A 26,121-nucleotide genomic window follows, 5' to 3' on the forward strand; every position below is an offset into this window, starting at 1 on the left:
TCAGAACTAGGCAAAATAAGCCAAATGTCACTTGTAGGAATGCTCAGGTGTCAGTCAGATGTGACACACAAGCAAGATCTATCCACTGAGTTGCCACAAAATGAATTGCTATTGCATGTAATGCCATAATAATCAACATCCTATCACCAGGAATGCCATTTAAGGAGAGGTTTGGGCATTTCCCACCTCCACCCCCACCCTGTTTCATGCCACAAACGAGTATTTCTCTGGAACAGGAACACCTGTCTGTCCAACATCCTGACCAGACACTGCAAACTTGTTCCTGCAGAGTGTGTGCAGTGTAGTCTAAAGCAAAATGAACACCTCTAATCTGAGTAGATGAGCCCCTCGCCAGCAGCACCTCCGGGGACTTGAACTTCAGTTCTGCCAGTAGCTTCTGTGGCATAGCAACTGAAACACAACTTTTCCTGCTGCTCCTGCCGCTACCCTGCCTTGCCAGAGGTACTCTGGGAATAGCGCTAGCATTCTGCTATTATGTCCACAATAGCAGAATGACACCAGTGTCTCCATGCAGGTAGGAGGGCAGGTGCCTCAGCTCCACTCAGTGCCACCAGCAGAGCCTGTGGCTTCTAAACTGTATAATGAAGGAAGGGGGGAATGAAGAAGCCCACTACCTCTAATATTGGGAGCCCACTCCCCTAATGGTGTTCCCCTTCCTTCCTCTCCCCCTTCTTCTTGAGGAATCATCTCCACATCCATTTGTCTACTGAAGGACCCATAAATCTCAGCTACAGAATTTCTGTGAAGATTAATCGCTAGGTATGTTCTCTCACACCCAAGAGCTGGAAACACGGACCGTCGGTTGCATATTGCCAGGAAAGACTGTTGTTCTTATCTGCCAATGGTATCTTCTAACACGTGATTGGTTTCTGCTTCTCTTCCCCTCCCCAGGGGAGGGTCTACTGCCTCTTCCAGTTGTGAGGAAGCGGGAGGTAAGGTGGCCTTGTCAAGGGAAATACAACAAACCAGGTGGAGAGGAATTGGGGGTGATCTGGCCATGTCAACAAAATGTTTTCAGAAAAATGTTGGCCATGTCAACAAAATATTTTTAGAAAAAATGGAGAGCAGCAGTCATTCAAGACTTGGAAGGCTTTAAAAACAATATCTTACAGGTCATTAATAAATTATTGGAAATAGTGTTCTAAAGAAACAGAAACCTCTGCATTCAAAATTTTTATAGCCACTTATTTTCAAGGATGATATATTAAAATGTTTATTTTTAAGCTAACCTGATCTCACATTGTTACTGTCAGCCAGTAACTTGAACTCTGATGCAAATAGTGCATTTACACCAGTCTGCAGTAGAGCCAAGAAAAAACAGCACTCCTCTGCTGAAATTCTACCCTCCTTAATACCGCCCCCTCAATTTTAGAAGTTTGATTTCACTCAAAACAGAAGGCAAACCAAAGAAGCGGAGAGAAAAGGTAAAAGTAGTTATTTTAAGAAGAGCTGGGTGAGATCCAAAGGGCTTTTCCGCATGCAGAAGGTGTCTTCTGCTCAGGAAATGTTGTTTTACGCCAAACACTAACTTTGTGTGAAGACGAGTGAAAGGAAACCTAATGTTTTTCCACTTGTGCAAGCTCTTCCATCGCCTCTCACACAAGTGGAAAAATGAATGCTGCTCAGTAATGTACCTGTTGTGTAAGGCTTTGTGAATTCTTCTGGAAGCTCTTGTGCAAGCCTTTGTGAAATGTGCCAGGGCTGCTAATGTTTTGCTCAGAGTTCTTTGGCTCTTGTGGGCTTTAATGTTTGTACAGTCAGCATGTGACTTGTGAAGTGATGCTTTAAAAAAAACCATACAGATTCACAAAACCTAGGTGTCAAGGGCAGAAAACATAAAGGAAAATCATGAGGCTAAGAACTGTGTGGACTATGTGGGGGATGGAGGGGGGCAGGGACACTCTGAAAGCCGAGGTCTCCACTCAGCAACTAGTTCAAGCCGGGATAGGAGCAGCAATGCCGTGCGCTAGGTTTTGCGTCTGGATGCTCTGATCTTGCTGCCAAACAGGGGTTTATAAAGCACAGGCCTCTGGAGATTTCTCATACTTTCTGGCTTATTCTCTTGGTGTTCATCTTAACTGAAGTCAGCTGTTCCCCTTTCTCACTTATCCAGGGTTTAGCAGTGAAGTGTTTAGCATCTGGTCTGGCTATTATTATAAAGAGAGAACATCCTGCTCTGCTGGGAGAACACCACCATTGGCAGCAAAAGGACACAGACCCATTGCAGCCGCCAGGATTCCCAAGACTGGCCTGCATTCAGGTCTCCCACTGGCTTCCCCTCAGCAGACCCAAGAGGCACTCCACGCTCGCCTTAACGGGCCAGAATTTCGTTTTACTTGCATTATTATGCCCTTTATTCAGCTCTCAGACAACGAAAATGTGTAGTCAACATTCGTTTGCTAGAGTATGATGAAATCCAGCAAACCAAGGACAGTAGAAGTTTGTTTTCTGTTTTTATTCCTGACCACTGTGGAAATGAAAAAGGAAACAAAGCTCATGCCTGCATCAGCGTCCGGCCTCTCTCTAAAAACAACCACCACGACCAAGGCCAGATTAAGAAGGATGACACCAACAGGCAAAGGCTGCAAGTCCCACTGAACTTTATGGCGCTTACAGCTGTGCAGGGTTGCCAACCTGAATGGGGGGGGGGGCAGGTAAGCTCTGCCCCACAGAATTGATCACATGACATAGCATACCATTTGACTGCCCATCAATTTTGTTGGGGGGCCAAAGGGACCTTGTTGGCTCCTATGCATCTGGGTGGACATATGTAAGCTTGCACTACAAAAGTGGAGGCCACTTTTCACCTGAAAGAGCTGTTATCCTCATAGAATCAGGGTAAGAGTAGTCAAAACAACAATAACTTTGTTTATGCTTTTATTAAAATCTCATGATTTTGAAACCATTTCCACCTTTTAAAGGAAATGTCCTTAAAATAGCGTTTTTTGCTTTGCCTTGTACTTTCACAAGGACGAAATTAGCTTTCTCTTTGTATTATAACCTGGTTCCATGCACATTTACAGAGAAAAAGGTCCATCAGCTGAACTATATTCCTAATTTAAGTGTTCATAAGATTGTAACCTAAGGAACTGAATGTTGCTTTAAGGGGGGAAAGGTTGCTACCCTCAGTTGTAGGATTGTTACTTCCCCCTTATTCCTTTTAAGCACAGAATGATTAAGAAGGATTGTCTCTCCAGTCTAATTCTAATTCCTTCCTTTTATATAAGCAAGCACCCAATATCTGGACAGCAGTTTGGGCCCTTGAAGCTTCGTGAGATGTGCACCATGCATCAGGATTAGTAGGGGTCTCATGCAACTGTGGTTAACATTTTGACAATCCTATTTTAAAATAGTAGCTTCTATCCTTCAAAAGCAGAAGGCACTCTCAGCCAAAGCGTGGTATGACATTTCAGAGCACACTGGCTCCAGTCAGCTCCAAGTCTATTTACAAATATAAACTAGATAATTATGGAGATGTGGCAGAAGACAAAGAAGCAGGGAACAACATTAACAAAAAAGCAATTTTATTGAAAATGAGATTCAAACCTCAAAATTAATATTACAATCATGAGAGAATGCCAAACAAATTCAATTTACAGTTGCAACATACAATACAAATAATCCCTTTGAAGATAAAGTAAACCCTTCCACAATCGCTGTCTGCAGCACAAAGAAGAATGTGTTTGTACAATATGTGCATAAAAAGCAAATCTTGGGCAACAGCAATTGGAGAAAAAAATGAAAGAAATTAAAGCTTGTATTTACAGGAAATGCTACAAATATCATTTTGTTCCAGCAGAAATTCAAGACTGGTAAAACATATTTAAGTAAAAATAATGTGGAATGTTGCTTAGTGTACCTATGAAACAAAAATTACCGTAAAGATATGGTTTCTGACTGTTCTGTTTAAAAGAATTGCAACAAAAACAAAGCAAGTAATTAAATGTAAACAGGCAAAATGTCAGGTAGAACATGCTGAAATGAAATGTATCTCAGACTTTTAAGATATTAGAAAACTTGGTTTTCTTTTAATCTTTCCTCATTACTTGTATAGGTTTAAATTATTGCTTTTGTTCATGGCTTTTCTGTGATTCCTGATCAATTACTTCACCAGGACTCAAATGGCAGGCCCCAACAAAAAGATGGAGCAGTATTCCGGTAAACTAGACAGTGCAAAATATTCCCCTCTGGAGCAAAGCGTGGGGAGGCAGAGCGGGAGAGGAGGACAAGGAAATCCATGCTCAGGGGGGCTGCCTCTGGGCAGGGCAGAAATCAGTGGGGCGCCTGCACCATTTCCAAGGGCTCCAAGGTGCTGGTGCCCAAGTAACTTTGGCTGCAATCCGACACACTTACACCGAAGTAACTCCAACTTCACTCAGTGGAGATTATGAGATCTAATCCCAACCCTTCGATCAGCCTCATCTAAGGAAGGAGTTTGGAATTAAATTCTTTATTTATCTTTGGTATACTCTTTGAAAAAGCTTTGCACAAGCAGTTTAATACAATGGACTCCACAAACTGGACCAGCATTTCCACTTCTCAAAGAAGTAACTCCCATCCTAGAGATACTAAACACAGCCCCAAGGATCCCATGTTATGAATCGTCACACATTCCCATCCTGAATCACAAGAGAATGCAATTTGCAGGAGGGGTTTTGGGGGGTGGGGGTGAGATATTAAAATGTGTGATATACATGAATAATTGCCAGTTCAAAACAAATGCAGAGTTAGGAGCAAAGATCATTTTGAACTTATTTATTTGTTTTCTTATTTATATTGTGTCATCAAGGAATCAGGTACCATCCAAGACTGAATACGAAGTTCCCTGCTGAGAGCTTAGGTCTAAAAAAAGAAAAGCATACTAAATTAAAATGTGAGAGACCACAGAGAAGGGCCTTGTGCTTATCAAAGATGCTTGTGAATATTTTCCGCTGCCACCCCTTCAATTATAATTAATTCAGATTTGTAAAATGAACCAGTTTTTTTCTGTGCAGTCATAATCACAGGGCATGAAATGGGCATATTTTGGGGCAAGCATAACTGCACACCTGAGTGACGTGGAGTTTCAATCCCAAATGATCCAGTTTTAAAACGTGATGATACAGAAATATTACTGTAGGTACAGAACAAAGCAGGAAAATGATCTGTGCTGGATTAAATCCAGGAATATAAATCAGAATTTTAATTGTACAAGAACATCTTTCTTGCTTTCTTGCTTTTAAAATGTCTTTGGGTTGCTGCCTGCAGCCCCTGTAACAACACAAAAATATCCCTACAAAATTACTTAAGATGCATATAGTAAATCTTTAAAAAAGCCCCCTTTCAGCAATAAAAATAATGTACAAATATAGTACCTTTATTAAATATACAACAGCTTTTGCACTGGAAGTTCATTTTCTTTTCTTTTTCTGGTTTAATAAACGACAACCAGAAACCCACAAAACTTGAAATGTGTAACCAGACACTGGCTCTTTTAAGTGCTGCTGAAATGAACAAACTTATCTTACAGATACAAATAAATTGACAAGGGTATGCTTCAAGCTACCACAAATAATAAATAGGATCAATAATAGCTCCCGTCTTTGAAGGAAAAGTACACATCAGGAAAGTGTCTCTAACTGACAAAAAGGGTACTTGATATATAACCTTTAGAAGGTAAGTATTATTTTTTTCTAAAGAGCAAATGATTCATACCAAATTTTAAGGAATAATCCAGGGGAATGTGGAGTCTCTCTAATGACCATATGTCAGGAGTGCTCTGATGGTGTTCCTGCTTGGCAGGGGGTTGGACTCGATGGCCCTTGTGGTCTCTTCCAACTCTATGATTCTATGATTCTATGATTCTAATGGGCTGCCTTAGCAATCAGCAGATGATGAGTCTGAAACTGTCCAATTATATTACGACTTTGCATAAGTATTTCACCATTTCTTATTGTTGGGTTGGCCAAAACGTAGCCCATACTTATCATTAGTTTCAGCAGCACTGCAGTCCAAAGAAAATTATGTTTGCTGAATGCAGTTGAGGCTAAAAGCAGTGCAAATGAGAACATGGAAAAGGCTAGAGAGACAATGCATTCTGGAAAGCTGGCACTTCCTTTTAAAGGAGTCAAGCCGCAAATGGCTCTGCTTCATCCACAGTCCCACATCCTGCTTCAATTAAGCATGTGCATAAATCGGTTTCTGGAATCGAGTCTAAGGTGCCCAATGAGCTTACTGTCCTCTGAAGTTTAAATAAGAATTCTCCAAACACTTCAGAATGTGCTGGATCTCAGGCACTTGTCAAGTAGCTAATCCTGCTTGTCATTCTGGCAAAAAAAGAGTTTGGAAGTGATGGATGGATGGATGGATGGATGGATGGATGGATGGATGATGAGTCCCAGGTGTAAATGGGAACATGGCCTTAAGAGGACTTTCATTATCCATATTCACATTTGAACAATCAAATATTGATGCAAGCTGGCCCTGCTGAATTTAGATCTGCTTTGCAGTGGTTCATTTGTGCTTATTCTTTTGTAACCTGATGGTTAAAATATCAATTGATATACAGTATATGCATCATAACTAGTATTTGATACTAGATAAGACCATAAGATTGGTCATTAATTTTGCTGGCATTTCATTTGGGATTTTATCCAGAATGCGTTGCCTGGGATCTAAGCATGGAGTACAGGAGTAAGACATCTGGCAGCAGCCCTCACAAAACAACCCCCAGCCTTGGGGAGGGGCTGCAGCAGGGAGAGTGGAGACAAAGACCTTGCACATGAGAGCACCACACACGGCGCATAGGTCCCCACCCATTCAATTTTGAGAAATGCTTTTCACTCATTCTGCTTCTCTTTCCAGTTCATTTCTGACAGATTAAAAAGGCAAAAGGCAACCAAATAACCAATAACATTTAAAACAGTATTTCCTTCATAAATTAAAACAATGTCCTATATCAAAGTTTCTTTGAGATGGAAGCATTTTTTTATATAAAAAAAATTACATTGCATCTGGTTTATATTGGAACTGCCTTTCAGAGTTCAGGCATAGCCTTGAGATTTTGTACCGCTAAAAGTCTGTCAGTATTTTTAAAAAAACAAACATTTTTAGAGACCTAAGTCATCATATCATTACATTAAGAAAACTTTAAAGGGATCAAATATCATTAAATAATTATAAATATTTCTTTAAAATTATATGACAATTCATTTTTTTGCAAATAACCTCAATTTTTACATATTTATAACTTAATAAAATAAAACAAGATAGCCAGACACACATACTACCTAAACTGTTTTGGTTTGAGTAAGATATATTGCCATTATCTTTTGCTTCTTGCATAAGAAATTAGATTTCATTTTATTTTAGGGGGTCTCCCCCAATATATATATATTTTGGTTAACTGATCTAAGGCCAAAAAAAAAAATCACCTAAATGAATAGCACAAAGTAAACAAGGCTGCCTTAGTACCTTGTCGGCTGCTCTTTCAGTACAAAATAAGCCGTGCATCTTAAAAGTTCTTTCATCTGCTGCAAGGCTTTGATAATATGGTTGAAGAGCTACTGTAATCAGAAGATATTTCGGTATAAATAGGAGCACAAACACAAGTAGTGATAAGCACTGTGCATGCATAGGGGCCCTGCATATTGTATGGTTGCAACTGTACCTGAATGGTTTTTGTTTGTTCCAAAAAAGAAAAAAGCACGGGCTTTGTCTTGAAAATTGGCAGGAGTCCATTTCTTCCCTCTTGGCAAAATAACTCACTAATTATTATTTTTTAAAATGTTTTACAAGAGTCTAGACATGGGCATCTTTCTGCACTGGAGTCACTATTTTTTAATATATAAAACTCAGATAAATGTTTCCAAGAGGACAGTAAAATGTGCTTTGATCTACATTGATTGGAACTATGATGCTGGAAGGTCATTCTAACGTTGTATGCATGTACTAAGCTGTTATAACATCCCAGCTGCACAGTTGTACATATCAAGAGAATCTATTCAAAGGAAAAGGAAAAAAACAGGCACTTTATAATTAGCTGACTTTCTTTCTTTCTTTCTTTTTGGCTCACTGACTTTAGGCCGTGCAATAAACTTTCAGTATGGCCTCCAAACGGATTCATCCATTCTGCCACTAGAATTCAAGACTGTGGGGGAACTGCTGTGGCTTCCATCAGCCTCCACACCCTCATTCTGGTTTGGCAAGTTAGGGTTTAAGAGTGCGCTGCCGCCGTTGGAGGTGGTGGTACAGGGAGGCAGCATTCTGGAGGGGGAGCGATCTCCTCCTGGCACCATGGGGAACTGGTATGATCCTGACGATGTGCCGTAGTAGAGATAGGGAGTGCTGCTGGTCTGGAATGGTCCACTTTGATTTTGGGAGGAGCCTGGGTAAGGTGGTGGCAAGTAGGTGTGGTAATGAGTTGTGGATGACATACCCAATGACATGCCTGAGGTGACTGGCGGCGCATAAGTGAAGGTGCCTGGATAGTGCATTCGCGGGTTGGAGAAGCGGCTCTCAGTGAGGGATGAAAGGCTGGCAAACTGCCTGGGATCTGAAAATGGGCCCAGCTCGGAAGCACCTAAAAAATTATAACAAGACATGGGGGAAAGAAGGCTGTAAATATCCAATTTCTTTTTTTTCCCTCTGAAAAGTGATGATATAACTTTTTTAAAAGAAAGAAAGAAAGAAACCCATTTCTATTCTTGTTCCCCACAAGAATAGCAAATCATTCTATAGAAGCACTGCAAGGAACACTTCGCGCCTTTTATTTCCAGTCTGTGGTCATGAGAGTCCACTGTGACCAAATAGAGGTGCTCTCCATGGACAGATTTTTAATATTTATCAATGTAGTAAATTTCCTTCCACTACACTTCTGGTCAAAATGCACACAAACCTCAATAGGTATCCATGAGAAATCTTGCAAATACTGAGTTGGTACCTACCGCTGCCCGTGGCACTCCCAGCCTTCCCCTGCTATAGACCTGGACTGCCCCAAAGTATTTTTATAAACAGACTGTGGTGTACAAGTCCATGTCATCCTCATATCTTAGCATTTATTATAGAGGGTAAACACAGTTTTGTCTGTGTGATGGAAACTGAGCATGAGTAAAGTAATTTTGGGCTCCTTTGAAATGGAAGGTTAAGTGCAATGGATATGGATTCTAGTTAGGAAACTGTCAGCAGCTGTTAACAGGCCGTTAACAGGGTTAAAATTCGGTGAAAAACCACCATGGGTCATTTCATGTGATACAATGTGCAGATGTGATGTTTTTCATTCCTTAACCATAGTTAAAGGGTCAGAAAAGAGTCACGAGTCTGTGTGTTCTTTCCACGTTCATGCAGATATTCTCCTTTATTGTAGTTTGCTATTATGTGTGCCATCAACATTAACTATGGTTAACAGCAACCAGGTTGCGGTAATCCAGCATTTGAAACCCAGGTTCAAATCTCGTTATGAAGTGAGGAGCACCTTGGTTTAGTCATAGTCAACAATGTAATGAACTGTGCTTAAGAGGGTGAAGGCTGGAAAGCTATCCAGGAGGGAGAATGTAGGGAGAAGGAACATAAGATCATTGACCCTCACACAGTGGAGGGGTAGAGTTTTATTTCTGTACTAGCCCACCATAGGAGAAAAACAAGGCCAAAAGGGCAAGAGGGCAAGTGTTTCATGAAAAACTATCAATATAGGTAAATTGTGTAGAAAATCACTGGCTAGTACCAATATCAAGAAGCTAAAAGAAGATTAAGAGAAAAATAAATTCAAATAGGCTATCTTTAAACTCTTGGTAAAAAAAAAAGTATTTTTCAGGATACTTCAGGGTTATTTCCCCACCATCAAAATAAAAAGGCAATGCAATATGTCTGATCGACCATCTTAGACACAAGGGTCCAACTTTGCAGCTAGGAAGGTGGAACTTTCAATTAGTCAAAGAATACAATGTCAATAATTCTTGGCTTCATGGAATAATTTACTGTGGTCAAACAAGAAGCAGTCATTCAGTCAATCATTTTATCGGTTAACTGACTGCTATCCCAACTGTGGTAGGTTTCTCTGTGGTAGTGCCGTCGAGTGAAAAGTGTTTTCAAGGTTCACTCCTTGTCTGCCACTGTGGTGGAAGCTGGAGCATTTGAATGGCTTGTTAGATAGAGCTGTCATGGGCAGTTATGTAGTGAAGACAGGCTAGGCTAGCGGACTAATCTAGTGGCTGCCCAGTCTAAATTCATGCCTGGTCCTTAAACCTGGGGGCAGGAACACAGAGGATCAGACCGTATAGAAATGGTTTTCTTCAGGGGGTGGGGGAAATGGGTATTGAGGGTTAATCAGTTACAGGGGCATTCAAGTGAGGAATGCAGATGGGGAAATGGAACCCATATAGTGAGAATCAGTTTGGTAGAATCTGGATAGAAAATTACACTGGTTTGAGATCTGGGAGGAAAACTAGTATTTGAGGATAAATTAATTTAAGGGGAATGGATTAGGGTTTGAGGCTCGAATCTCAGCTCTGCACCATGTTTGCTTCTTGCCTTGTGTGGGTCATTTGTCATTCTGCCTCACTCGTTTTCTTTCTTCAAAATGCATGTTGTGGCAGCAAATGTGTGGTCAAAGAAGGGTTTTGGTGTTTGTGGCTTTGATTCCACTTCTTTCTTGCACCTGTATACATGTAATTCAACATCCTACTACCAAGAGGGGCCAAAAGAGTGTTACAAGCAGGACAAAAGGGCAACAGCCCTCTCCATTTGCAGATTCTGGTGTTCAGAAATAGGGTACATCCTCTGAAAGGTGGAAGTTCCAATCTGACTGAAGGGCTTTAGAAGGGATGGTTGGACAGGCAAGGAAGAGCTTTAGGTGGGTAGAGGCAAGGGAAAGGGAAATAAGAGCGGCATAGCAGAGTACTGCCCACTTTTTGAAGATTTGAGCCATCTTTGCTACCTGGCTACTTGCAATGTGGGAGAAACATCTAGTTCATAAACAGGTATTGTTTAATGCAGAAAACAGCAACCAGTTCACCTCAGCAAACAGTCATCAAAACCTGAGGGTTTTGTGACTGTTCTTCCCAACGGCCTTGCTTGACAGTGGCATGAGATCATTACCAAGAGATATTGCCCTGAGAGTGGCAGCAGAGGATACATAGAGAACTATATCGTGGGACAATAATTAAATATAAATAGTAATAAATAAATAATACTCTGATGCCTGCTGAAATAACTTTGCCATCAGACTTTAAATGCCAATCCAAATGTAAAACCTACACTGCTTTCAATATGTAATGATATCTCTCCATATTCTCTGTCACATCACCAGGATCCACATGAGGCAGGAAAGGAGAGTCTCAAATGATGATCCCAGTGACACACATGAAAAGTGTCCCGCCTCCTTTGACTTCTAAGCTACTGTAGGTGGTTTGCTGCTGCTTGGTTCTATAACGTCCTGGACATTCTGGTTTGGCCCAGTAAATACTTTAAGGCACTTAACCTTTTAGCAGACAAGAAGTAGGACTTCAACAGGCAAAATGGAAAATATACGTAGTCGTGTCATTAGCTACAGTGCATTTAGGCATAAGAAAATGGGCATCATCCAGTCTGAATCTGAAAATGCAGAGCCTGACCATGACTTGAAACAACTTGTTCTGAAATTGATGTAAGATTCTAGGTTTTCCCTCCTTGTAGCTGGTCCTAATCTCTCCTCTATCTCTTCTGTGGCAAACCCTCTGCTGGGAAGGGACTTTCCCCTTCATCTCTGCCAGAGGCAATACCACCCAGAAACAAAGTTGTTATTTTAAAAGCAAAGCACATTGCTTCCTCCTTCATACTATGAAAAGGAAGTAATATTTATTGGGAAATTTAAAGTTAGTGAAAAGATTAATAGTGATCCATTTCTGCTTACATTACTGTTAAATTAATAAGGTAAGCAGAACAAGAATCACAATTTTCTCTTTTCTGCGTCTGTTGAAATTATGCAGTAACTATAGCACATAGGTAGAGCATATGTTTTGCATGAAGGAGGAGTCTATAAAAGTTAGAAAGCAAAACACGGAGGCAGCATTATAAGGCTTACTGGAGGAAGATATGAAGAAGCTGCTCTTGCAGAAGACACGTAACCACAGTTGCTAAGCCATCAGGATAAGGAATGCTGACCTGGGACTCAGAAGGGAACTGGGGTATATTTGTTTAAGTACTTTTATCCATCTCCACATTATTTTATTCACTCCCCAAGTGTGCTGTCTTTATAGCATAAAACACAGTTGGCTAGCTTTGGTATGGTAAAAAGGTAAAGGACCCCTGGACTGTTAATTCCAGCCGATTTTGACTATGGGGTGCAGTGCTCATCTCCGCTTTCAGGCTGAGGGAGCCAGCGTTTGTCCACAGCTAGCTTTCCAAGTCATGTGGCCAGCAGGACTAAACAACTTCTGGTTGGAATCACAACTTCACAATGGAACACCATGACAGAAGCCCAAGTGCACAGAAATCCCATTTACCTTCCCGCCGCAGCGATACCTATTTATCTACTCGCACTGGTAAGTTGACAGGAGCTGGGACAAAGCAACAGGAGCTCACCTCATTGCACGGATTCAAAATGCTGACCTTGCAATCAGCCAGCCCAAGGGGCTTGGTGGTTTCGACCACAGTGTCACCTGCAACCCAGCAGGAATATTTTACTTGGAAGCAACTCATTTGAAATAAATGGGGCTTCCTTTCTACTGAGAAAATACAGTAATTTGCAATGCCCCCCCACCTCAGTTTTCCATATCCATCAAGCAGCCAGTACTAGTCTGCATTTAATCACTGAGCTGGTGAGCAATTAGTGAGAAAAAACTGAGGCTGCAATCCAGTCCACAGCTACCTGAGTCTCAGCCTCACTGAACTTAATACGGGTGGGAGGCTGCAGAAAGCAGTATGGTCTGCTTTCATTTGTAAAGCCATTGGTTTACACAAATACTTACTTATTTAATAAAATAATAATATTTTAATAAAATAATAATAATATTTTTATAAAATAATAATAATAATAATATTTTTATATAATAATAATAATAATATTTTTATATAATAATAATAATAATAATAATAATAATAATAATAATAATAATAATAATAATAATATTTTTATAAAATAATAATATTTTGTTGCAGTTCCCACTTTTGTGAAATTGCTGAGAGTTACTCCAGAGCTGACTGCTGAGCCACGTTTACCCTCAACCAGAAGCAAAACACACTGGGGGGAAGGAGAAAAAAAATATTCCAGCCTCTGAAGTGGTAGGACTTTAAACTTGCATCACCAAACTGTTCTTGTTCGGCTTATGCCCATCAATGTAATACTTCAGGACCAGGGAAAGAAATATAATAGGCATCGGTAATATGATTCCAGACTTCTCATGAGCTTGAAGATCTATTTTTATTTTAATCTCAATATGGGGACCACCCCAGAGACCTTAGGTGCATAACATGTTTTTGGTACAAAAAAGTAGTGAAGGATAACCTAATTTTACTAGAACTCAACAACATACGTTATCTTATTGGGTATTCACCACTTATGTATGTAAATTTATATGGTATTGGAATCAAAATTTAAAAAGTGTTTGATTATTTAATTTCTAAAAAAGTAAAGGACCCCTGGACGGTTAAGTCCAGTCAAAGCGGACTATGGGGTTCATCTCGCTTTCAGGCCAAGGGAGCCGGCGTTTGTCCACAGATGGCTTTCCGGGTCATGTGGCCAGCAGGACTAAACCCTTTCTGGTGCAACAGGACACCATGACGGAAACCAGAGCACACGGAAATGATGTTTACCTTCCCAACACAGCAGTACCTGTTTATCTACTTGCACTGGTGTGCTTTCAAACTGCTAGGTTGGCAGGAGCTGGGACAGAGCAACAGGAGCTCATTCCATCATGCGGATTTGAACCGCCGACCTTCTGACAGGCAAGCCCAAGAGGCTCAGTAGTTTAGACCAACAGCGCCACCTCTCCCTAAGTACATGTACCCTGCCTTGGGCCAGTAAGCGGAGGAAATAGTCCCACCACAGTAAATTTGGCAAGCCAATTTAATTTCTGTACTGCTTACTATATTAAAGATATCTCTAAGCAGTATACGAAAAAACTGAAGCCACAACAGACAACTTACAGAAATATTACAAAAATACAGTCACATATAGAAATGTTACACTAAAACAAAGTTACCAATATATATAAATCAAGGCCCATTCATTTTCCTTCCGACACACCTTCCCTCTCAGCCTCCCAGGATACAAATAAAATCTCAGCGAAAGTCTCACAGCAAGAAGAGATCCTGGAAAAGGCGGACGCCATCCTTGCCTCTCCCTCTAGACCTGCTTTTTATCTATAGGCCCAGGTGGAGGGTCCTTCCCCCGGCTGCATCCCATTCAGCCACCCTTGTCCCTCCCAGCTCCAGGTGCCGCAGGGGTCCAGAGGATGAGGAGAGGGTCCCCTCCACTCACAGCACTTTCTTCCCCCCAGCCCTCTCCTCCTCCTCCAGCTGCTCCCAGCTATTGGTCAGGGTGGGGCGGACTTTTATATTTCTACTCTTGAGACTCTGCTGGGGAAAGTACAATTACTTGCAGTGCACTGGCAATAGGAAATATATTTTAGTTCAATTTTGACAGGTTTTTTTTCTTTTACTTTTTGTTGGGAGATATGAATACTAAGGAAAACATGCAAGAAGTTTCTTGAATAATATTTTTGTCAGAATTACATTAGGACTTAGAAGACAGTTTAGAAACATATTTTGCCTATGAACTTATTCCTCAGAGCTGCAGACATCTTGCACTCATGCAAAATGTTAAGAATAACGGGGAGGCTGTCCTGCCCTGGGGACTGGAAGGATACTTCGTTTTATTTTAGAAGAAAACACACACAGTCCTGCCAATTTCTGCCCTGCTTTCCAGTGTTATAAATTGTACTTGTAATATTTGCCAGTGCAATCAAATACTATCCCGTCTCCACAAACTGGAGAATAAACTATTCCTTCAGAATACCATTCAAATAATACACTTCTACTCCCTCCACCCACTTCCCCCCTTTTTTTGGAAAAGAAAGAAACCTCCTTGCTGTTTAAGGGCTTTATTAAAAACTTTTAAGCAAAGGGAAGGAAGATACTCTTTGAAACTGAATCTACTGTAGGACACAAGCCAACATGAGAGGCCACCCACAGCGCATGGGGCCATGTGACTTCTCTGTCACATCCTGAAGCCATTTCCAGCCTCTGCACGAGTTTGTACTCCCATTTAGAAGGAGCCGGGATATATTGGGAACACACATATGGAAACACTTTCCTAGAATCCGTTTCCATGAAATCCATAAGGAGCCAAGTAGCTTCAGATGTGGTGGTGTGCCTCAGATTAGCCAAAGGGTGGCAGAGGAAAGATAGAAATCCACCCTCACAGCACTTATTTCAATTCCATTAAATACACACACGACTTTGGGCTACCAAACTACTGGAGCCATAAATAAATAAATAAATAAATAAATGACTGCTTTTCTGTTCTAAAAAAAGCAGCATGAATATTCAGTATTCTTATCATAAATCAGGGAGAGCCATTAATGTCACAACAGCTGCCTGTGGTGTTTTAATTAGCTCCCCCCTCAGCCACCCCCTCTCAGAGATCTATGGAGAAGGAATATGTGCTGCGTGGGTGTAGGTTAAGAGGCAGGAAAAAACTCTTTATTCAACATGTGTGGCCAGAATCATTTTCCAAATTGCACATAAAAATATTAATTGATGGTCATGTGAAGCTTACAAAAACTCCCTTCAGATGGTACACCTTCCTTCAGCCTGTCTGTTGCAGTTGTGACACATTAAAACCAGAGATTGCAAACTGGATAAAATCCAGCACACTGCTTTGAGATGGCTGGAAGGCATCTCTCAGTGCCATAGCCTGCTTTGGCCAGGAGACCCCAGGCCCAAACCCAAACCCCCCCTTCCTTCCTTCCTTCCTTCCTTCCTTCCTTCCTTCCTTCCTTCCTTCCTTCCTTCAGAAGCAGAGGCATAGCAGGGATTATATTTCCCCCCAGAAGGGACAGTTTCAACAATATTTTTTTTAAAAAACCAAGAAAGAGTTAAGTTGCCTCTTCCAATTTCAGATTTCAGTCTTGGGAGAAACAAAAGGCAACCTTGGGGAAACATCCATGGGGCTGAGCTCCATGTGCCCTATGTCCGCTATGAGAGGCTCTCTGGATGCCACTTGCTGGGAACTGCAGAAGAAGGGGGTAGAAGAAGGGGGCTGCGACCGCGCCCGGCGTCCAGGATTCCCACAAGCATGAGAAGAGGGCGCTGGGCCAGATGGGCCTTTGTCCTGAAGCAGCAGGTGAAGGAGTCACCTGAGGTCCTAACACGACAGAGTGTATTAGTGAAGACTTCTGCCCCAGTCTTCACCCCATCCATCCATTCGTCCTTCAGTACCTTAATATTCCACTTTTTCTTCTGCATATTATGATGTCTCCCAAATCTCATTCTGTATCAAGGTAAATGAAAGTAAATGCTTTTGGAGACGAGAGCTATGCAGAAGACTACAAAGCTTAAATAGTAGCTCCTGTTCCTCCAACTGCAGATTTTAACATTAAATGTGATTTGGGGTGGGGGGGGAGGAGAGAGGTATCGTCATCCTCAGAGTTCTATACAGAAACAATAAATATACAGCTGGTATTTAGTTGTTATCTCCATCTGCAGTCCACCATCCCACCTTAATTGCACATTTGTTTCTGGTGCAGTGAATACGTGGTTGTGTGTGGAAACTATGTTGAATACATGAGATACAAAATTTATCTTCTTCATGCCCAACATTTATTTTGTGGCCATTATTATTATTATTATTATTATTATTATTATTATTATTATTACTATTACTATTACTATTATTTACTTAGTTCAAAAGCCTCTTTAGTTCTGTTTGTGTAAATGTCATCTGACATCGGAGGGGCTCTCTCTCCCTCTAGCAGCTACAGATTACCATTCACACAAGTTTTGTACTTCAGACCTTATATAGGAAGCACAAGAAGAGTAGAAGCATAAATCACTTGCACTTTCACCGTCTCCATACAGTATTTGTAATGACCGAAGCCACAGCCGAGCCATTACTAGCAGACATCAGCGGGTCAGTGTCATGCGGAAGGCGCTGAAATAATGCAGCTCAGTGCAGTACTGTGCTTGTACAGCAACCCAGACACTGCCGTGCCATAAAGCCGTACATTTATGCAATGCAGTTATGAAGCCAGGGGCTAAAATGGACAGAAAATGGGTTGTGTCAGGGAAGGAGCAGAGGAGCAGCCAGGTCAGTCATGGTTTTATCTAATATTGAAGGCATAGCTGTTAACTTTTCCCTTTTCTTGCGAGGAATCCTATTCGGAATAAGGGAATTTCCCTTAAAAAAAATGGAAACATTGACAGCTATGATTGAAGGACAGCAGCCAGACAACGTGCACAGAAAATATCTTTTTAAAATGTCAGCCCATGACAATAGCTCTCCCTACATTAGCCAGCCCTATTGGCTAGAATTCAATCTAGCACAGCAACCAATCATGGCAAAGCACCGAGCATATATAAACTACAGCAGAACTCAATTCACACCCCCAAAGTGCTGCAACACGCGACTCCCATGCCTACGAACCCATGAGTCTACAAGGTGGGAAAGGGGGCATTACTGGGAAACAATGGAGAAATGGCCCTTAGCTCAAAGGAGAATACACTTGCGAAACAAAAAAATACCCAGCAGCCAAAGATAACGAGGGTTCCTATGAACAAAGTACCCCTGCCCTTTTCTCCTAAGCCCTTTCCATGTGTTCCGCTGAGGCACCCAGTCCTGACCCTGCTGCACCCCTGGGCTTTGGCATGTCTGCGTTGTGCCTACAGATGTAGACGATTCTCCAGGCAATCAGAAATCCTACAAAAGATTAGTTTTCTAAAGAATGCAGCACTCTCTGCATGTTGGCAATCCTGCAGTAGATACAGTTTCAGAGACTATCTTCCTTAGCTTTTAAAAAATGTTTTGATCGAGTTTCTAAGCAATAAGGAAATTTCTTTATTTTCCACATACAAAAAAAGGAAGTGGATGGAATGGAAACTATATTCCCGTTTGTGGGGATCGGATGGTATTTGATTTCACTAGCAAATACCACAGTATAATTTATAATGCTGGAAACCAGTACAGAAATGGCAATGGCTGTTTTTCATGCAATGAAATAAAATAGACTTCTCTTATTTATTTATTATTTCCATTTATACACAGTTAACTATCAGGAGATCCCAAGCCACAGTGCATATTTATTTCTTTTTTATTAAATTTATATCCAGCCCTTCCTCCCAAAGCTATGATACTGTTAATCATATTCTGTCCCCGCACAGGACATCTGCACTGCATGTCTGTAATACATGTTCACGGTAGGATGCAAAGGCAGGATTCCTTCATGTCCCTACGCCTGTACAAGCATGTGCATGCAGGCACATTACAGATGTGCAAAGGTGTGTGCGCGTGCAGAACCATTACCATGATACTGCCCCCTGTGTGCTCACTGAATGACCACAGCACTGCTGGACCATGTGAAGAGGCCAAAAGGGAAGAGGCGTTGGAAAGCTGCTTTAGCCAGGCTTCCCTTCAGCCATGTTTCCCTGTTTCCTTTTCCTTGTAGCTGCTTGCTGAGACGATCAGAAGCAAGGACTTTGCAAAACAGCCAGAGGAGGAGTTTAAACCCAACACATACCCAATGCTTGAAGAAAATAAAATCTGAATAAAAAGGACAAACAGACAAGGAAAGAGAACAAGCATCTCTTCCATTTACATCAGAGGAAATACATTTCACATACCAAAAGAATCCTGTGAACTTCCCCCCTTTTCAGTTTGGGCATGCTGCAGAAAAATGACAAATTATCCCCTCCAAACCAAGCCCCTTTTATTTTCGTTTTATGGGGAGGGTTGTGTGTATGTGGACAGATTATTATTCTGATGCTGTTTTCCTGCGTGTGAAGGAGGAAAAAGACAGAGAAAGACAAAAACAAAAACAAAGGGAAACACAGAAACACACACACAGAGAGGGAGGGGACTCAGCTATACAGCTGCAATTAAAACACTTTCAATGTGTTGTAAACTGCAAAATACAAATGTGGCACTAGATGGCGAAAGTGAGCTATGCAAAATTCAATGTATTTTTCAAAGCTTTCTTTTAAAGAGCATTTTCACAGTGTTTTTTTTATATGTGTGTAGATTCCACCACAGGCAGACAGACAGATGTGTGCAGGCATCTCCCTCTGAGACAGAACTTTAAAATCCTTTCCATAGACTTGAATAGGGTCGAGATTGTTGTTGTTGTTTAGTTGTTTAGTCATGTCCGCCTCTTCGTGACCCCATGGACCAGAGCACGCCAGGCACTCCTGTCTTCCACTGCCTCCCGCAGTTTGGTCGAACTCATGTTAGTAGCTTCAAGAACACTGTCCAACCATCTCGTCCTCTGTCGTCCCCTTCTCCTTGTGCCCTCCATCTTGCCCAATATTAGGGTCTTTTTCAGGGTGTCTTCTCTCCTCATGAGGTGGCCAAAGTCTTGGAGCCTCAGCTTCACGATCTGTCCCTCCAGTGAGCACTCAGGGCTGCTTTCTTTCAGAATGGATGAGTTTGATCTTCTTGCAGTCCATGGGACTCTCAAGAGTCTCCTGCAGCACCATAATTCAAAAGCATCTATTCTTCGGCGATCAGCCTTCTTTATGGTCCAGCTCTCACTTCCATACATCACTACTGGGAAAACCATGGCTTTAACTATACGGACCTTTGTTGGCAAGGTGATGTCTCTGCTTTTTAAGATGCTGTCTAGGTTTGTCATTAGATGGGGAGGGGGAGAGACAAAACACTATTACAGATCACCAGCTGGAGGAGGAGAGGAAGAGTGTGAACACAAAGGAGAAGAAGGGGAGGATGGATGGAAAGCCTATATGTAAGTAAGATGGGGAAAGTGAACGATGAAGGAGAAAGGGGGAAAGGGGCAAATGATGTAGGCAGAAAAGGAATAGTGTAAAGATAAAAAGGTTGGAGTGAAGGGGACAATTCCGGAAATGGATGGAAGGAGAAGGAGGTGGAGGAAGAAAGGAAATGAGCTGAGGGAAGAGAGTGAGGAAAGAAGAGCAGACGAGGGAGGGGAAAAGGAGCAAGGGACATGGAAGGCAACCAGAGGATGGATAAAAGGGATGGAGAATGAAGAGAAAGGCAGGAGGAGGTTGCGCTCTAGCAAGCCCAGAAATCATTTCTCTTGCACTGCTTGGCTCTCTGCTTCTTCACAAAAGGAGGAACTATTTACTGCTGCATAATCCTCATATTCCTCATAATTGTTTTTTCTCTCTCTTCTCCATCTCTGGGGCCTGTTGTGGGGGGGGGGGTTAGTGGGGGAGGCGGGAGGCGGGGGGAGGGAGGCAAGAGATGCCATACTGCAAACTACCTCACTGCAAATAATTGTGCACTCAAGAGAATAGTCTGAGAATAATTGCCATCAAAACTCAGAGGTGAACTTTAAGAATCTAAATTTTGTACAGAATTTTTCAAGTGACTCATGTTTATTGATGAACAAATTATTTCATATGCCTAAAATGTGGAGTAATAAATGAATGAATAAGGGTGCAAGTCTTAAGTCTGCCTGCAGAAGGTGAGATGGCCCTTTAATACCTGATAATTACAATTAACTTTTTGTTAGGTTTAATCCCGATCTGAGTTTTATTTGACTAAAGAACTCTAGTTGAAAAAGAGAGCTTCTCAGTTCTACTTTATTACTTTTTTATTTCATTACTTTATCAGACTTTTTAAATACAGTGGTACCTTGGTTCTCAAGCTTAATCCATTCCGGAAGTCCGTCCCAAAACCAAAGCATTCCAAAACCAAAGCGTTCCAAAACCAAGGCACACTTTCCCATAGCAAGTAATGCAAAATGGATTAATCCATTCTAGACTTTAAAAAACAACCCCCAAAACAGCAATTTAACATGAATTTTCCTATCTAACGAGACCATTGATATATAAAATGAAAGCAATAAACAATGTACTGCAGTCACACAATCAGCCAGTAGCTGAACTGGGTTCCACACAGTCACACACCAAAAAGAGGAGATTGTGCAAAATCCGACAGACCTCAGCGTAACACTCCAAACGAAAGTGTGGCACTCAAATTGGAAGCGTAACACTCAAAATGGAGCATGTTCGACTTTCAAAAAAAGTTCGCAAACTGGAACACTTACTTCCGGGTTTGCAGTGTTTGGGTTCCAAGTTGTTTGTGAACCAAGGCGTTTGAGAACCAAGGGACCACTGTATATAAAAAGGCTTGTCAAATATTCTGTCCACTTTACTGTTCCTCCTAGATACAAAAATGGAACATATCTACCGTGTTCAGAGCTCCAACACTGTAGCCTCCCATGTTGAACAACCGGTTGAATTTAGTTTTTGAAACTAGGGTGGTATGATGCGTTCCTTTTCGATGTCTGGAATAAGACATTTTGTTGTCCCCCATTAAGAATTAGCATATTGTTTACCCAAAAGCCAAAAAGGCCAGTTAGAAATAAATCATTACAAAAGCAGTTCAGGCTGCAAGGCATTATTCCAGTTTAAGTTAATATAATTTTAATGAGCACTTCAGAAAAGGGATATGGTGCTTATGGAAAATGTCCCTAATTAATATCAGACCTTAAATTAGGAATAACAAAAAAGGCAGTATCATTTGGTCTCAAGCTGGAACTCAAGTATATTTTGGCATCATTACTAACTGTTAGCAGCAAGTTCTGAAAACAGATGCAAATCCTGATATGTGCCCTAAATATAAAACACATTGCACAAAAAAGCTCAGATAAAACATATATCTGTGCACTCACACATTGATTATAGTGTGCTATTTCCTGTACTAGCAACAAATATATTCCATTTAAGAAAGTTTCAGCAGTTTATTTTCTTCCGCTAATAGTTTTTAAACGTAAACTGCTAAGAGCATATGAGTTCTCTCGTCTTTTTCTGTCACAGATTTTTTCTGGTTCTCCCCCTCTTTGTCGAAAGTATTTTTTACAGATGGAAGTGATTGTAGCATAATATTAAAATAGTCATCGTCAACAACAACAACAACAACAACAACAACATATTCATGTTGTCTATTTTGGGGCTTGAATCTGGTTGTTAGAATGAGGCTAAATCTATCCAAAAACCATGACCACAATTACTGAGGCTAGAGAGCAATCTTAGAATCCTAGAATTGTAGAACTGGAAGGAATCCTGGGGGTCATTTAGTCCAACCCCCTGCCATGCAGGAAACTCAACTCAAGCATCCATGACAGAAGGCCATCCGAATGCAAAGCAAGTGAAAACATGTCCGGAGCCATTCTTGGCCACACTTACTTTTCCTCCACTCCTTCCAGGCACAGCTCACAATTTAAAACTCCATGTTCAAGCGCCCTTTTTTATCTTGGGAGCTTTCCCCATGAAAACCTGCTCTTTAAAGCTCAACTGGAGCAAACATCAATCTGCGGGAAACCCAAATTGACATTTGAGCACTAAAGAGTGGGGGGGGGGGAGTTCCAGGGGGGTGGATCCTGGACACAGAGCTTTTAAACACAGACTTGTGCCTGGAAAGAGCAGAGCAAAATTTAAGTGTGGATAAGCCCCCTTTTTATACTTCTGAAATGTATAAACTGCTCATTTTAAATATGCATTCTAACCTGCCAAATGATATGATTCAAACAGCAATCTGATAAAATCCTGCTGACTAGTCCTGCTGCTTTTCAGCAAGTTCCTTCCTATCATATTAACACTATTTTTACTTTCCAAAGTGCTTTATAGTCTTTCATTGCATTTGCTTTCACAGCCATCCTGTATTGATTTGCCAGTCCACTCAATTACAATGCACTAGTGATGTCATGAGGAATAAAAAAAACTACGGGAGCCTATTTTCTTTTTGAAAAGTGTATTGTGTAATCATAACATAAATATGGTTGAAAATCCCCAGATAAAAGGTCAATTGAAATATTAATAAAAATCCTTGAAGTTTGGTAAGTTAATGTTAAAACGTGACAAGCTCAGGTGTATTCTCATCACCTATCTTTTTTATATTAAAAAATATCTCTTCAAACATGTACAGTTTAACACTGGTTTTTATTGGCCCAAAATAGGATTAAACAACAATTAAAATTCAGTCACATTTAGCAGCCAAGCTGTGACCAACTTGTACATTACTGACTACTAAGGGCAAACTTTGGGTGACATTCTGGCTCCACTGAAATCAACTCCAGAACTTTTCTTTATTTCGCTGGGGCCAAAATTCTCCCCTTTACTTTAGTTTTTACTGGACTGGATTCCATTAGCTTTCCTATACTTCCTCCCTGACAAATGTACAAGGACTCTAATTGTTCACATGCATCTGTAAGTTCAGAGTTTGTTCACATACGAGCACACAAACACCATAACATAATTTTTCCAAACTATATATACACACACACTGTGGTTGCCAGATGTATCATTTTAAAGATTCTTGCTTTATTCTGGAGCTTCACAGTTCAACAAAATAAAATTGATCTACCTATCTTATGTTGCGACACTGTGGCTTTCCAGGTTACTATAGCTCTGAACGAACCTTTTAGTTTTCACTAAACCAGCAGCACATTGTTTTCTGTTATGCATACACAGTGCTATTTTTCCAGAAAAAGAGGTGCCGGAACTCCCCACGAGCCCCCTCTGGTTCTCTTAGAATGGCAATGGCGCCCACCTGAGAGGGACCATGCTAAGAGAAGCAGCGTAGGCCAGGATTGTGCAAGAGCCTGCCTATAAGAGAGTTTCTTTTCCCTTCCCAGTGCAGCTCTGAAGTGCTTCTACTGATGGAAAATGACAGGGAGAGAATGAAGGACAGGGATCAAGCAAATAACACAAGCTACTGGATGAGAAGGTAGAGCAGGTTAGTTCAGCAATTGGGACTGAATATGAAGTTGCTGAGCACCAAGGCAGGTGGCCAACACAGTGGCAGAATGAGACCCCAAGAAGAGCTGCTTCACACATTGGAAGCTTCTTGGCATGTCCCCAGGCATCTGAAGTGAAAGAGGATGCATGTGAGCTGTGGTGGGAAGCGATCAGGATATTTAATAGGGAGAATAGCCCAAGCTCTTGTTTTATTTGAAACGAATTTAAAAACAGCAACCCAATATTGTTATAAATATACCTAAGTTTCCCAATAAATATTGTAACCACTATCAGGAATAGGAGTAAATCGGAACAAGTCTTAGAGCCTCTCCTAACACTGCCATAGTGGAACAGGGTTTACTAGTCCTGGCGCTTTCCCCTCGACACAGTGTTAATGTCAGAAGTTGACATTAGCAGTCAGGCGCGGCGGGTTCCATCCCACATTGGGGCTGCCCAGTGAGCATGTGTGACGTCATGCCCATTGCACATGTGAGATCACCTGGGGTCGCAGCATGTGATGTGTCATACATGTGATGTGTTGAGTCGCCCGGCCGGGCACCAACAGTGAACCTTTAGTGGTGCCTTGGCACCCCAGAACCCCCAGAGATGGCGCCAATGTTAGCAGTACAAACCACAAATGACACAAGTGTTTCCATAGTATGTTAATAACTGTGAAGACCTACCTGCGCAACATCTGAATGGCTGCTTCTTCCTGGCCTTGTTCCTTATTTACTGTATATTGGCTGCTTTCTCTCTGCTCTCCTTTTGACCCCCAGTGTCCAACAACCATTAATATTCTTATTAAACTTTGTGGGGGGTTTTCTCATCTCTATGCTTGCTTTCTTATGGCTTCTTATATGTGGAAATTCCTATTTTTATAATATTAAGCTGGCCTCGTCTTTGTTCCACTTTAAGAAATTACCAGAATGCCATCTTTCTTCTTGCACTTCATTTATAGTTCCCTCTTTTCCTCCAGCTTCTCTCTCATTTTGTCTCCTGATTTTGCCTCCCCTCTTGCATATTAGGACCTTTTAAATCATAAATGCTGGCAATAAAAAAAGATGGAAGTGGGGTCAAATACTATGCTTTCCTCACCCTTTGTGAACTCTGTTTATCTACTCTGGAATTTGTATCATCTCAGATTTTACAAATACCTGTTCTCTGTTTTTAAAAAGTCAATCCTGACTTGCTTTTGGTGTAGTTCTGTGATGCTCCCTGCTCCGTGAAACTCACAACCCTGCTGCGTGAGCTCCGCATTCATCCCCCCTTCTTTTGGAAAGGGGGGAAATATATGGTGAAGAGACCCACACAGAAGAATCAAGGAAAGTGGTTAAGAAATTAAGGATTTGAAATTATATATGTTTGTCTTTGTGTTTGTATGTCTGTATTGTGTATTGTGTGTGTTTATATAAATTGTGAAAACCAAAAAAAATAAAATAAAATAAAAATGTTCCCCCCGAAAGGTGTGGGTCGGACAAGGGAGAGAGCTGGCTTGCTTCTGGCTTGCTTCTGGCTTGCTCTGCTTTGACGGGAGCACTTCTAGGCACTCTGCCTCTTCCGCATGTTAGGCACTCACGTCTGAATGCATCCTGACAAGCCAGGGCTGCAGGGCAAGAAGCTCCCACAGCTGCTGCGGCCCCAGCCAAGCCGCACCCCGCAGGTATTGCCAGTGGCAACGCTGCAAAAATAACTGACTTGACAGCCCAACCCGATACAGGCTACCAGGAGACATGAACTGAATGAAGACGGTCGAAAGCTAAAACCAAGCATTTGGGGTTCAGTTCAAACAAAAACAAGTTTCACAATTAGAAGACAGAAATGGCTGGCTGGTGTTTCCAGAAGTCATGAATTCAAAACTGTCTAATTTGGACATGAATCCTAATGTTTGATGGAACACTAAATAGCTAAGATGAAAAGGATGGGCTGTTTTTTTGCGTGGGGGGATTATCCACCCCTAAGTTAAAAGAAATGAAAGAAACCAAGCTAATCAAATTGTATAGGTATCTTGGCTGGCGTTCAGCCTGTCAGAGATTCAGTGAAGTGAAGTTAACATTTTTTTATAGCATTGAGCTTTTTAGAGAAGGGAAAAACAAGCTAGGTGTTCACTTAGCTGGCTGGGAGTCAAACAGGTGTATGAGACGAGAGTGTGAGAGACAATTACTGAGCCTTGCAAACTTGATGTAGGGATAAGGACAGTCTACATTCTGCACA

The 26,121-nt window shown here is 41.3% G+C and overlaps 1 protein-coding gene across 10 annotated transcripts in view; it reads right to left on the reverse strand.

The window, feature by feature from the left end:
• RUNX2 (RUNX family transcription factor 2) overlaps nt 1–26,121 on the reverse strand; it is a gene marked incomplete at its 5' end in the record, with an annotated part of 229,073 nt that overhangs the window by 43,471 nt on the left and 159,481 nt on the right. For 4 of the 10 annotated variants that reach the window (XM_083495180.1, XM_083495177.1, XM_083495176.1 and 1 more), the window contains one exon: nt 8,438–8,581. The exons of 4 other annotated variants lie outside the window; for them this stretch is intronic. In XM_083495180.1, the coding sequence (XP_083351306.1) occupies nt 8,438–8,581 (144 nt within the window). Of the gene's footprint in view, nt 1–3,528; nt 4,864–5,855; nt 8,582–26,121 lie in introns of those variants that run through there. 2 more of the 10 variants (XM_083495174.1, XM_083495181.1) reach the window with 2 other exon arrangements.

Source organism: Podarcis liolepis, assembly GCF_965112155.1.
Source record: "Podarcis liolepis genome assembly, chromosome: 3".
NCBI classification, from domain to species: Eukaryota; Metazoa; Chordata; class Lepidosauria; order Squamata; family Lacertidae; genus Podarcis; species Podarcis liolepis.